Genomic DNA, 14878 nt, shown 5'->3' with positions numbered 1-14878 from the left:
CACAAAAGAACGCACATCCCGTGACAAAGAAGGCCACCAAAAGGACCTACCAACCAAATCTCTGGTACCAAAAATCCCAGGATGGCCAGCCAACACAGAACAGTGAACCTCAGAAATCACTTTACTAGTCCATCTGTCAGGAACAAACAGTTTCCCCACAGGACAGCGGTCAGGTTTATCAGCCTGAAATTCCTGAAGAACCCGTCGCAAATCAGGGGAGATGGCAGAAAGAATCACCCCTTCCTTCAGAATGCCGACTGGCTCAAGGACCCCAGGGGAATCAGGCAAAAAGCTCCTAGAGAGGGCATCAGCCTTAACATTCTTAGAACCCGGAAGATACGAGACCACAAAATCAAAACGGGAGAAAAACAGGGACCATCGGGCCTGTCTAGGATTCAGCCGTTTGGCAGACTCGAGGTAAATCAGATTCTTATGATCGGTCAAGACCACAATACGGTGCTTGGCCCCCTCAAGCCAATGTCGCCACTCCTCAAATGCCCACTTCATAGCCAACAACTCACGATTGCCGACATCATAATTGCGTTCCGCAGGCGAAAACTTTCGAGAAAAGAAGGCACACGGTTTCATCAAGGAACCATCAGAATTCCTCTGAGACAAAACGGCCCCTGCCCCAATCTCAGAAGCGTCAACCTCCACCTGAAAAGGAAGAGAAACATCCGGCTGACGCAACACAGGGGCAGAAGTAAATCGGCGTTTAAGCCCCTGAAAGGCAGAAACAGCCGCAGAGGACCAATTCGTCACATCAGCGCCTTTCTTCGTCAAATCGGTCAGGGGTTTAACCACACTGGAGAAGTTGGCAATGAAACGGCGATAAAAATGAGCAAAGCCCAAAAATTTCTGAAGGCTCTTCACGGATGTGGGCTGGATCCAATCATGAATGGCCTGGACCTTAACCGGATCCATTTCTATAGATGAGGGAGAAAAAATGAAGCCCAAAAAAGAAACCTTCTGTACTCCAAAGAGGCACTTAGACCACTTCACAAACAAGGCATTATCACGAAGGATCTGAAATACCATCCTGACTTGTTTCACATGAGACTCCCAATCATCTGAAAAAATCAAAATATCATCCAAATATACAATCATGAATTTATCAAGATAATTCCGAAATATATCATGCATGAAGGACTGAAACACAGATGGAGCATTAGAGAGTCCGAATGGCATCACAAGGTATTCAAAATGGCCTTCGGGCGTATTAAACGCAGTTTTCCATTCGTCACCCTGCTTAATACGAACAACATTATATGCCCCTCGAAGGTCAATCTTAGTAAACCAACTAGCCCCCTTAATCCCAGCAAACAAATCAGAAAGCAAAGGCAAAGGGTATTGGAATTTGACCGTGATCTTATTCAAGAGGCGATAATCAATACAGGGTCTCAAGGAGCCATCCTTCTTGGCAACAAAAAAAAAACCTGCTCCCAATGGTGAAGAAGATGGCCGAATATGCCCCTTCTCCAAAGACTCCTTAACATAACTCCGCATGGCGGTATCTTCTGGCACAGACAGGTTAAAAAGTCGGCCCTTAGGGAACTTACAGCCTGGAATCAAGTCAATAGCACAATCACAGTCCCTATGCGGTGGAAGGGAACTGGACTTGGGCTCATCGAAAACATCCTGGAAATCTGACAGAAACTCAGGAATTTCAGAAGAGGGGGAGGAGGAAATTGACATCAAAGGAACGTCACCATGAACCCCCTGACAACACCAACTAGTCACAGACATAGATTTCCAATCCAACACCGGATTATGCACCTGTAACCATGGGAAACCCAGCACAATAGCATCATGCAAATTATGCAACACCAGAAAACGACAATCTTCCTGATGGGCTGGCGCCATGCACATGGTTAACTGTGTCCAAAACTGAGGTTTATTTTTAGCCAACGGTGTAGCATCAATACCCCTCAAAGGGATAGGACTCTGCAAAGGCTGTAAGGGAAAACCACAACGTCTGGCAAATTCTAAGTCCATTAAGTTTAAAGCCGCGCCTGAATGCACAAATGCCATGACAGAAAATGACGATAATGAGCAGATCAGGGTCACAGATAACAGAAATTTAGGTTGTACAGTACTGATGGTAACGGAACTAGCGATTCTCTTGGTACGCTTAGGACAATCAGAAATAACATGAGCAGAATCGCCGCAGTAAAAACACAACCTATTCTGACGTCTGAATCCTTGTCGTTCAGCTCTAGACACAATCCTATCACATTGCATAGGCTCAGGACACCGCTCGGAAGACAACGCCACAGCGCACACAACTCTGCGCTCGCGCAAGCGCCGATCAATCTGAATGTCCAAAGACATAGAATCACTCAGACCAGCAGGCGTGGGGAACCCCACCATAACATCTTTAACGGATTCAGAAAGACCCTTTCTGAAAATTGCCGCCAAGGCATCCTCATTCCATTTAGTCAGCACAGACCATTTTCTAAATTTATGGCAATATGATTCTGCCGCTTCTTGACCCTGAGACAGGGCCAACAAGGTCTTCTCAGCATGATCCACTGAATTAGGTTCATCATACAATAACCCAAGCGCCTGAAAAAAGGTGTCTACATTAAGCAAGGCCGGATTCCCAGATTCCAGGGAAAATGCCCAATCCTGATGATCGCCACGCAGCAGAGAGATGACTATTTTAACCTGCTGGGTGGGATCACTGGCACTGACTAAAGGGTCAAGCAAGACTAAATAGCCCAGTCATAGTTGCAATAAGTGGACACACCTGATAAATGCTGCGATCCAAAGACAGCAGCGCTACTACTTATAACCACCGGAGGGAGCCCAAGAGCAGAATTCACAATAACCCCACCTACTGACCACTTACCGCAATAACCCCACCTACTGACCCCACACCATTATAACCCCACCTACTGACCCCTTACCGCAATAACCCCACCTAGTGATCCCACACCAGTATAACCCCACCTACTGACCCCTCACCAGTATAACCTCACCTACTGACCCCTTACTGCAGTAACCCCACCTACTGACCCCTCACCGGTATAACCCCACCTACTGACCCCTCACCAGTATAACCCCACCTACTGACCCCTTATCGCAATAACCCCACCTACTGACCCAACACCATTATAACCCCACCTACTGACCCCTTACCGCAATAACCCCACCTACTGACCCCACACCAGTATAACCCCACCTACTGACCCTTCACCAGTATAACCCCACCTACTGACCCCTTACCGCAATAACCCCACCTACTGACCCCACACCAGTATAACCCCACCTACTGACCCCTTACCGCAGTAACCCCACCTACTGACCCTTCACCAGTATAACCCCACCTACTGACCCTTCACCAGTATAACCCCACCTAGTAACCCCTCACCGGTATAACCCCACCTACTGACCCCTCACCAGTGTAACCTCACCTACTGACCCCTTACCGCAGTAACAACACCCACTGACCCTTCACCAGTTTAACTCCACCTACTGACTCCTCACCATTATAACTCCACCAGCAGACTCCTCACCATTATAACTCCACCAGCAGACCCCTCACCATTATAACCCCACCAGCAGGCCCCTCACCAGTATAACCCCACCTACTGACCCCTCACCAGTATAACCCCACCTACTGACCCATCACCAGTTTAGCCTACCCATACTGACCCTCACCGCTATAACCCCACTTATTGACCCATCGCCGGTATAACCCCACCTACTGACCCCTCACCAGTATAACCCCACCAGCAGACCCCTCACCATTATACCTCCACCAGCAGACCCCTCACCATTATAACTCCACCAGCAGACCCCTCACCAGTATAACCCCACCAGCAGACCCTCACCATTATAACCCCACCAGCAGTCCCCTCACCAGTATAACCCCACCAGCAGACCCCTCACCAGTATAACCCCACCAGCAGACCCCTCACCAGTATAACTCCACCAGCAGACCCCTCACCAGTATAACTCCACCAGCAGACCCGTCACCAGTATAACTCCACCAGCAGACCCCTCACCATTATAACTCCCAGCAGACCCCTCACCAGTATAACTCCACGGGCAGACCCCTCACCAGTTTTACCCCACCAGCAGACCCCTCACCAGTATAACTCCACCAGCAGACCCCTCACCAGTATAACCCCACCAGCAGACCCCTCAGCAGTATAACCCCACCAGCAGACCCCTGACCATTATAACTCCCAGCAGACCCCTCACCAGTATAACTCCACGGGCAGACCCCTCACCAGTATAACCCCACCAGCAGACCTCTCACCAGTATAACTCCACCAGCAGACCCCTCACCAGTATAACCCCACCAGCAGACCCCTCAGCAGTATAACCCCACCAGCAGACCCCTCAGCAGTATAACCCCACCAGCAGACCCCTCAGCAGTATAACTCCACCAGCAGACCCCTCACCAGTATAACTCCACCAGCAGACCCCTCACCAGTATAACCCCACCAGCAGACCCCTCAGCAGTATAACCCCACCAGCAGACCCCTCAGCAGTATAACCCCACCAGCAGACCCCTCAGCAGTATAACTCCACCAGCAGACCCCTCACCAGTATAACCCCACCAGCAGACCCCTCAGCAGTATAACCCCACCAGCAGACCCCTCAGCAGTATAACTCCACCAGCAGACCCCTCACCAGTATAACCCCACTAGCAGACCCCTCAGCAGTATAACCCCACCAGCAGACCCCTGACCATTATAACTCCCAGCAGACCCCTCACCAGTATAACTCCACGGGCAGACCCCTCACCAGTATAACCCCACCAGCAGACCCCTCACCAGTATAACTCCACCAGCAGACCCCTCACCAGTATAACCCCACCAGCAGACCCCTCACCAGTATAACCCCACCAGCAGACCCCTCACCAGTATAACCCCACCAGCAGACCCCTCAGCAGTATAACCCCACCAGCAGACCCCTCAGCAGTATTACCCCACCAGCAGACCCCTCACCAGTATAACTCCACCAGCAGACCCCTCACCAGTATAACCCCACCAGCAGACCCCTCAGCAGTATAACCCCACCAGCAGACCCCTGACCATTATAACTCCCAGCAGACCCCTCACCAGTATAACCCCACCAGCAGACCCCTCAGCAGTATAACCCCACCAGCAGACCCCTCACCAGTATAACTCCACCAGCAGACCCCTCACCAGTATAACCCCACCAGCAGACCCCTCAGCAGTATAACCCCACCAGCAGACCCCTGACCATTATAACTCCCAGCAGACCCCTCACCAGTATAACCCCACCAGCAGACCCCTCAGCAGTATAACCCCACCAGCAGACCCCTCAGCAGTATAACCCCACCAGCAGACCCCTCACCAGTATAACCCCACCAGCAGACCCCTCAGCAGTATAACCCCACCAGCAGACCCCTGACCATTATAACTCCCAGCAGACCCCTCACCAATATAACTCCATGGGCAGACGCGTGGGTGGAATGTTTACACGAACAGATTACAAGGGATGGAGTCTTTAGACCACAGGGAGCGGAGTCTTTAAATGTACAGAGGGCGGAGTCTTTATACACAAAGGGGTGGAGTCTTTAGACACAAAGGAGGCGGAGCCTTTAGAAGCACAAAAGGTGGAGTCTTTAGATGTGAAGAGGGCGGGGTCTTTGGACCCACAGGGGGCGGAGCATTCACAGGTCTCATGGAATCACATCCACTTTCTTTGGACAGATACACCCAGCAGACTTTCAGTGCAGCATTTACACGTTGTGTGAACACGGCCTCAGCGTTACATTTTTATGGGTTTCATGGAGAAAATCAATCTCCCCATCTTTTCCCGTCATTTATCGATCACCAGAAATAATCTGCTCGCTGTGTTGTGTGGGTCGTTGCCATTACAGGGACACTAATGAGTCTGTTATTTGTTAATTAGTGCAGTAAAAATGAGATTAGTGCAATTGTTTATTATTATATTTAGTAATTTTATAGGAATCTGTAATATATCTGTAATTTTCCCCCTATTACATAAGGAGATAGTCTGGAGCATGGAGCAGTGTCTGCTGTAAGGACATGCGGAACGTTCCTCGGACGCCTCCTGTATTCTCTGGCCTCCAGTCATCAGCTGGGGGTCTCTGTAGAGAGCAGAAAGTGTCCGGCCCCGATCAGGAGAGGAGGAAGACGTACCGTGAAGATGGCAGGAGACACACTGCACAGTGAGGGGAAGTCGGGACCTTGTACTGACCTCCCAGGACAGCTGATCCGCTCCCCCAAATCAGGACTGTCCCACAGGAAGGTTGGGAGCTATGATGTTACCCCCTTTCCTTAGGAGACAGAAAACTTACTAATCGCTGGTGGTCGACCACTAAGACCCCCAGAAACCTGAGATGGGGGGTGTGAGGGACGAGGGAGACTCCATTTTGGATTTATGAATTTAGGCCCCATAGATTACCCAGATCTCCCTCCACTCCGGAAATGCGGCCCCCACCCTTGGGAAAAGCACACAGATTCCCACCAGAGCAGGACTTTTGCCATTTGGCCAGAGAATTAGAGGCCACGTGTTAATGAAGGCGGGGAGGAGCAGAGCTGAGACCCCCTGCTGTCTTTTGTGCACGGCGGCCAACATCAAAGCAGACTCTAGACCGATCGTCACCGACTCCCAGAGATGAATTATGAGAGTACCATGAAAGCCAGAACCAGCGTCACTGACATCTAGAGATGAATTATGAGAGTACCGAGCATCTCAGGGTTATGTCCGATATACCACCAAAATCCTGGGAGCCCCCTGCATGCACCCTCACGTCTCATATCTCTCTAGCTGTCCCGGATTCTGAGCTATCGAGGCCGGCTCTCCAGAACCACTTAGCTGACCCGTATCGGTCCAGCCCCAAAGAACCTGTTGAGACGTCAGTCATCCTGTTTGGACCTCCCACTGGGAAGTTCAGAACCATCCCAGATATTGGGAATTATTTTAGCTAGGAGGTCAAGGGAGGAGAATTCAGTCCAACCCAGAGGGGCGGTGGCAAATATGGGAGGGGGCAAGCTAAGGGTTAAAAGCTAGCTACACACTTTCAGCCCCGTCTTTGTTCTGCCATGGAAGCCATGTCAGGTTACGTGTGGAGATGGACCAGGAACTAAGGAAGTTCCTGTGGACTCAGAACTTCCCTGGGGCCACATGCTATAAGACACGGTAACGTGACACATACAGCTAACTGCTATCCCCAACCTGTACCCTACTTTTATCTGTACTTCTGGCTATAATCTCTGTATATTACCCTGTATATATTTGTAGTTTCTAGTGCGCCTTTCGGCAATTAAAATATCAATTACTTTTGGGCAGCTCTTTGATCTCGAAACCCGATTTCCCACGTCCGTGAGTCCGGCTAGTTCTTATACGCTACCTGGGGCTGGTTTCTGATCCGATATAAGCTTTTTAACGGACCGGGCTTATATCTACCGAGGAACTGGTGGCAGCATACCATTCTGGTGTTATTGGAGGATCCTGGCAGTGACGGACCGGAGGTTTATACATATATCCCCGGCCTGGGACTGGTGGTATATATACCGCCCTCACAGCAGAGTGCCCCGATAACCAGTACGTAACAGGGCAACCTCTCCAGCGACTACTTATCCTAGGTGCAGTTCCCTTAATGACCTGAGGGTAAGGGGGGCGCCGGAGAGCTGTATAAGCTCTGTCACAGATTGGTGATGGCGGGATGATATCTGTATCCCCCGGTCCTCTCGTGGTTGTGGTTTTCGTTACAGGGGGTCTCTGGAAATGGTGCTCTGGCCTAAATGTCACAGCTACAGTCTAAGAGATGGCTAGAGAATACTAGCGCCCCTTTATTTCTTTGGGAATGACCCTTTAAGGATGTTCTGTATTTTCCAGGTAACCAGAGATTTCTGAAACCATTTCACTTTTATCTGTAAAACCATAAATCGTCTCTGTGCCCTGTGTATTATATATATTATATATATGTGTGACCCTTGTCTGGATAACGAAGGCCAACGTGGCCCAAATGTGGCCAAGGGACTATGCGTACACATCGGGAAGCGTTATCTGAGATCCCCCGGGGTCGGGAAGAGTTGGGGAATTGTACAGTATATACACCTGTCTGTACACCCATTACTACTGCAAACCTCTTACAATATACACAGCCGTATACTCATCACCATGTGTACACTGTATACCGTCACTATGTAGAGCCATATACTCACTGTCATGTGTACACTGTATCGCGTCACTATGTAGAACCGTATACTCGCCGTCATGTTTACACTGTATACCGTCACTATGTAGAACCGTATACTTGCCATCATGTACACACTGTATACCGTCACTATTGGCTGGATATGGTGGCTGCCCTCGGGCACATACAGAATCTGCCTTTTGCCTTCTTATTGGCCGTCACCCACAGACATTACCCCGACCTATCTGACGTTGGGGGTCTGTATACTATCATTAGGGGCAGTATCAGTCCGTCGTCCTCTGCACCGTGCACTCCTCTCCCCCGTGTGTCGCGTGTGAGCCCGGCATGTAACACATGTTGCCATCTCGTGCACATCTCCGTCATACACAATCTCACCGTCTTCCAGGGGGACGTAGACGTTGAGGTACAGACAGTCTTCGCTCTGGTTTTGTACGTATCCCGCCACCACATCCATGTTCTCGGTGAACCATAAGGGCAGCATAATCCCAGGTAACATTCCGTGTAGGTTCTGTGGACACACAGGGGCAAAGCTTGTAGCGTTCCTTATTTCCGTCCAGGACGCCGGTGCCTCGGGTGGCTGGAACCTCCGTTCCCCTATCGGAGGGGTGGCGTAAGGAATCCCCAAGTATTGCACCACCGGGCCCAAGATCTCGTTGTTTAGATCTTTTTTCACTCCGCGCAGTTTTCCATAGTTGGTGTTCACTACGGGGTATTTTTCGTCCACTTTCTGGCCCTCCGCAGGATACGCGGCCAGGAGCCACAGCATCAGTGGAGCTCGAAGATCTGGCGCCATCAGGAAAAATGCGACCAATTGATGGAGATTCTTGGGCCGGCAGAAATAAATCTTTCAGAAGAAAAGTGGCTCAGGTGCTGATGCCAAAAGAAAAAAAATGTTGTAACCAAAGAAACGTAAAGAGAAATTTACCCTAAAAGGGTCAATGGTAGATCAAATCTGTAGAAGTTCTAAAAAAATGGAAAAAACAGGAAAAAAAAAGTAAGATCCAATTTGGCAAGAATCATGAAAATCTGTCAGGGAACAAGGCGATGGATTCGGGTCACAACCATAGGAAAAAAGCGGCGTACATGACGGGGAAAACAGATGTCCCCGCTCCTAAGGAAGCCTCTCTACAGGAACAAGGACGGTGTAGAAGAAGGAAGAGACAGAAGAGAAGCAGACATCTGTAGGATGGGAGAAGGGGCCGCCACTCTGTTACGTTCCATCTCTGACCCAGGCGCAGGGCAAGGAGCTACCACCAGATCTCCTCGAGTGCCACATTGAAGAACCTGGGAAGAGACAACAGGACAACTCAACAGAATGAAGAAGACAGGTAGGAAATTACCTCCCAGCCCGGTAATCTGAGACCTTCAGTCTTTACCAGTACCTTGTGTCCGTCTCTCTTGCCCGGCACCCTGTATCCTTCTCCCTTTAACAGTACCCGGTGTCCCTCTCTCTTGGCTGGTACCCTGTGACCTTCTCCCATTACCAGTACCCTTCATTCCTATGCTTATCCTCTACCCTGTATCCTTCATTTACAGATACCCGGTGTCCTTCTCTCTTGCCTGGCACCCTGTACTCTTCTCCCTTTACCAGTACCCTTCGTTCCTATGCTTTTCTGGTACCCTGTATCCTTCTCCCTTTACCGATATCCAGTTTCCCTCTCTCTTGCCCGGGACCCTACGCCCTTCTCCTTTTACCAGTATCTTTCATTCCTATGCTTTTCTGGTACCCTGTATCCCTCTTCCTTTGCCGATACATGGTGTCCCTCTCTCTTGCCCGGCACCCTACGCCCTTCTCCTTTAACCAGTACCCTTCGTTCCTATGCTTTTACGGTACCCTGTATCCCTCTTCCTTTACCGATACACGGTGTCCCTCTCTCTTGCCCGGCACCCTACGCCCTTCTCCTTTAACCTGTACCCTTCGTTCCTATGCTTTTACGGTACCCTGTATCCCTCTTCCTTTACCGATACCCGGTGTCCCTCTCTCTTGCCCGGCACCCTACGCCCTTCTCCTTTTACCAGTACCCCTAATTTCTATGGATTTCCAGTACCCTGTATCCTTCTTCCTTTACCGATCCCCGGTGTTCCTCTCTCTTGCCAAGCAACCTACGCCCTTCTTTACGAAGGACACAGGCCGAAACGCATGTCAGGGTACGTGCTGCACTAGTATAGCTCACCACTGGGTAACCTCACATCTCCATACCCCTCTATGATCTATATATTTTGACTGCACTGCTAACCTGCACATTTGTGACATGTATATGCAATGGCACTCTCTACACTGCGTGCCCACTATTGCATACTAATCTTGTGCGTCCTGTCTATCCTCAGTACTTCCTCGTGGTGTCCTGGTGTGCATACCTATTGTATTCACAGTACCTATCATCACCGGTATATAACATACTATTGCACTGAACTGAATTACCTTGTGCCTGAGTATATACCGATTCCCTGACCACTAGTACCACCATCCTGTACCTCATTTCTGGTGGTCTTATTCATTGTTTGCTGTGATTCATCATTTGCCTTTTATGTGGTGCTCTCCTCTTGTTCTGAACCCTGCAACCCTCCTTACGCCGAAGTGGAACTAGACTTAATTTTCCCTATCATATGAACTAACCAGACATCACCCCGAGGAATCCTTGATAAGACAATTTTTATTTTTTCAGCTCTGATAGGATTTTTTTTTGGTGCTTCTTGTTCTCGTTAGATTGAAATCTCACTGCTGGAGACATCAATATGGAAACCTCCGTCTCCGCACAATCCGTCATGAACCTCTACATCAGCCGCCCCCTACCTAGCCGCTGGCTCGTCTCCTTCCCTTCCCCCCTCACTCTTCCTTTTCAGACCGTTTTTCCAGATCGTAATGAACAGGATCATTTATTTAATTAAACTGTTCCTTCTGTTTATAGTTTGGAATCCGACAATTATAGTAACAAACTTATAATTAGTGAATGTGAGGGAGACTGAGGGAGAAAGGGAGGAGGGCGAGGAGGGATACAATGGGTACAGGAGATCGAGAGGGAAATGGAGGAGAGTAAGGAGGGATGCAATGGGTAAAGGAGATCGAGAGGGAAATGGAGGAGAGTAAGGAGAGATACAATGGGTACAGGAGATCGAGAGGGAAATGGAGGAGAGTAAGGAGGGATGCAATGGGTACAGGAGACTGAGGGGGAAATGGAGGAGAGTAAGGAGAGATACAATGGGTACAGGAGATCGAGAGGGAAATGGAGGAGAGTAAGGAGGGATGCAATGGGTAAAGGAGATCGAGAGGGAAATGGAGGAGAGTAAGGAGAGATACAATGGGTACAGGAGATCGAGAGGGAAATGGAGGAGAGTAAGGAGGGATGCAATGGGTACAGGAGACTGAGGGGGAAATGGAGGAGAGTAAGGAGAGATACAATGGGTACAGGAGATCGAGAGTGAAATGGAGGAGAGTAGGGAGGGATGCAATGGGTAAAGGAGATCGAGAGGGAAATGGTGGAGAGTAAGGAGGGATACAATGGGTAAAGGAGATCGAGAGAGAAATGGAGGAGAGTAAAATGGGTACAGGAGATCGAGAGGGAAATGGAGGAGAGCAAGGAGGGATGCCATGAGTACAGGAGATCGAGAGGGAAATGGAGGAGAGTAAAATGGGTACAGGAGATCGAGAGGGAAATGGAGGAGAGTAAGGAGGGATGCAATGAGTACAGGAGATCGAGAGGGAAATGGAGGAGAGTAAAATGGGTACAGGAGATCGAAAGTGAAATGGAGGAAAGTAAAATGGGTACAGGAGATCGAGAGGGAAATGGAGGAGAGTAAGGAGGGATGCAATGAGTACAGGAGATCGAGAGGGAAATGGAGGAGAGTAAAATGGGTACAGGAGATCGAGAGGGAAATGGAGGAGAGTAAGGAGGGATGCAACAGGTACAGGAAATCGAGAGGAAAATGGAGGAGAGTAAAATGGGTACAGGAGATCGAGAGTGAAATGGAGGAGAGTAAGGAGGGATGCAATGAGTACAGGAGATCGAGAGGGAAATGGAGGAGAGTAAAATGGGTACAGGAGATCGAAAATGAAATGGAGGAAAGTAAAATGGGTACAGGAGATCGAGAGGGAAATGGAGGAGAGTAAGGAGGGATCCAATGAGTACAGGAGATCGAGAGGGAAATGGAGGAGAGTAAGGAGGGATGCAATGAGTACAGGAGATCGAGAGGGAAATGGAGGAGAGTAAAATGGGTACAGGAGATCGAGAGGGAAATGGAGGAGAGTAAAATGGGTACAGGAGATCGAGAGGAAAATGGAGGAGAGTAAGGAGGGATGCAATGAGTATAGGAGATCGAGAGGGAAATGGAGGAGAGTAAAATGGGTACAGGAGATCGAAAGTGAAATGGAGGAGAGTAAAATGGGTACAGGAGATCGAGAGGGAAATGGAGGAGAGCAAGGAGGGATGCAATGAGTACAGGAGATCGAGAGGGAAATGGAGGAGAGTAAAATGGGTACAGGAGATCGAGAGGGAAATGGAGGAGAGTAAAATGGGTACAGGAGATCGAAAATGAAATGGAGGAAAGTAAAATGGGTACAGGAGATCGAGAGGGAAATGGAGGAGAGTAAGGAGGGATCCAATGAGTACAGGAGATCGAGAGGGAAATGAAGGAGAGTAAAATGGGTACAGGAGATCGAGAGGGAAATGGAGGAGAGTAAGGAGGGATGCAATGAGTACAGGAGATCGAGAGGGAAATGGAGGAGAGTAAAATGGGTACAGGAGATCGAAAATGAAATGGAGGAAAGTAAAATGGGTACAGGAGATCGAGAGGGAAATGGAGGAGAGTAAGGAGGGATCCAATGAGTACAGGAGATCGAGAGGGAAATGGAGGAGAGTAAAATGGGTACAGGAGATCGAGAGGGAAATGGAGGAGAGTAAGGAGGGATGCAATGAGTACAGGAGATCGAGAGGGAAATGGAGGAGAGTAAAATGGGTACAGGAGATCGAGAGGGAAATGGAGGAGAGTAAAATGGGTACAGGAGATCGAGAGGAAAATGGAGGAGAGTAAGGAGGGATGCAATGAGTATAGGAGATCGAGAGGGAAATGGAGGAGAGTAAAATGGGTACAGGAGATCGAAAGTGAAATGGAGGAGAGTAAAATAGGTACAGGAGATCGAGAGGGAAATGGAGGAGAGCAAGGAGGGATGCAATGAGTACAGGAGATCGAGAGGGAAATGGAGGAGAGTAAAATGGGTACAGGAGATCGAGAGGGAAATGGAGGAGAGTAAGGAGGGATGCAACAGGTACAGGAGATCGAGAGGGAAATGGAGGAGAGTAAAATGGGTACAGGAGATCGAAAATGAAATGGAGGAAAGTAAAATGGGTACAGGAGATCGAGAGGGAAATGGAGGAGAGTAAGGAGGGATCCAATGAGTACAGGAGATCGAGAGGGAAATGAAGGAGAGTAAAATGGGTACAGGAGATCGAGACGGAAATGGAGGAGAGTAAGGAGGGATGCAATGAGTACAGGAGATCGAGAGGGAAATGGAGGAGAGTAAAATGGGTACAGGAGATCGAGAGGGAAATGGAGGAGAGTAAAATGGGTACAGGAGATCGAGAGGAAAATGGAGGAGAGTAAGGAGAGATGCAATGGGTACAGGAGATCGAGAGGGAAATGGAGGAGAGTAAGGAGGGATACAGTGGGTACAGGAGACTGAGGGGGAAAGGGAGGAGGGCGAGGAGGGATACAGTGGGTACAGGAGACTGAGGGGGATAGGGAGGAGGGCGAGGAGGGCTACAGTGGGTAAAGGATACTGAGGGGGAAAGGGAGGAGAGATACAATGGGTACAGGAGACTGAGGGGAATAGGGAGGATGGCGAGGAGAGATACAATGGGTACAGGAGACTGAGGGGGAAAGGGAGGAGAGATACAATGGGTACAGGAGATCGAGAGGGAAAGTGAGGAGAGCAATGAGGGATGCAATAAATATGGGAGACTGAGGGGAAGGGAGGAGAGTAAGGAGGGATGCAATGGGGACAGGAGACTGAGGAAAAGGGAGGAGAGTAAGGAGAGATGTAGCGGGTACAGAAGACTGATGAGGAAAGGGAGAACGAGGAGGGATACATTGGTATGGGAGATCGAGGGGGAAAGTGAGGAGAGCAAGGAGGGAAGAAACAGGTTCGGGAGACTGAGCGAGAAAGGTAGGAGAGTAAGGAGGGATGCAATGGCTATCGGAGACTCGGGGAAACGGAGAAGAGCAAGGAGGGATGTAGCGTTTATGGGAGACAGGGGGAAAGGGGAGGAAAGCAGCTCGGGATGCAGTGGGTACAGAAGACTGATGGGGAAAGGAGTAGAGCGAGGAGAAATGCAGCAGATATGGGAGATTGTGAGGAAAAGGAGGAGAGTGAGAGGGATATAGCATTTAAGCATTTAAGTGAGACAGGGGTAAAGGGAGGAGAGCAAGGAGGAATGCACCGGGTATGGGACATTGTGGGGAAACGGAGGATAATGAGGAGGAAAGTAGCGTTTACGGGAGACAGTGGGAAAGGGAGGAAAGCGAGGGTGGATGCAGCGCGTATGAAAGTCTGCGGGCAATAGGAAGGAGAGCAATAAGGGATGCAGCGGGCATGGGAGATCGAGGGGGAAAGTGAGGAGAACAAGAAGGGATGCAGCAAATATGGGAGATTAAGGGGAAAGGAAGGAGAGTGAGGAGGGATTCAGCAGATATGAGAGTCTGAGGGGGATAGGA

General features: G+C 49.6%; 2 protein-coding genes across 3 annotated transcripts in view; one reads left to right on the top strand and one right to left on the bottom strand.

Annotated features, from left to right (window-relative positions):
* FGF11 (fibroblast growth factor 11) overlaps positions 1 to 14878 on the top strand; it is a 1303510-nt gene that overhangs the window by 778696 nt on the left and 509936 nt on the right. The gene's annotated exons all lie outside the window — the stretch shown is intronic.
* NLGN2 (neuroligin 2) overlaps positions 1 to 14878 on the bottom strand; it is a 216303-nt gene that overhangs the window by 153535 nt on the left and 47890 nt on the right. The window contains exon 2 of one of the 2 annotated variants that reach the window (XM_077261497.1): positions 8546 to 9454. In XM_077261497.1, coding sequence (XP_077117612.1) covers positions 8546 to 8963 — 418 coding nt within the window. In that variant the 5' untranslated portion in view covers positions 8964 to 9454. Of the gene's footprint in view, positions 1 to 8545; positions 9455 to 14878 lie in introns of those variants that run through there. The other variant, XM_077261498.1, reaches the window with a different exon arrangement.

This window comes from Ranitomeya variabilis, chromosome 5 (assembly GCF_051348905.1).
Source record: "Ranitomeya variabilis isolate aRanVar5 chromosome 5, aRanVar5.hap1, whole genome shotgun sequence".
Taxonomy (NCBI): Eukaryota; Metazoa; Chordata; class Amphibia; order Anura; family Dendrobatidae; genus Ranitomeya; species Ranitomeya variabilis.
This window is presented reverse-complemented; position numbering and strand designations above follow the sequence as displayed.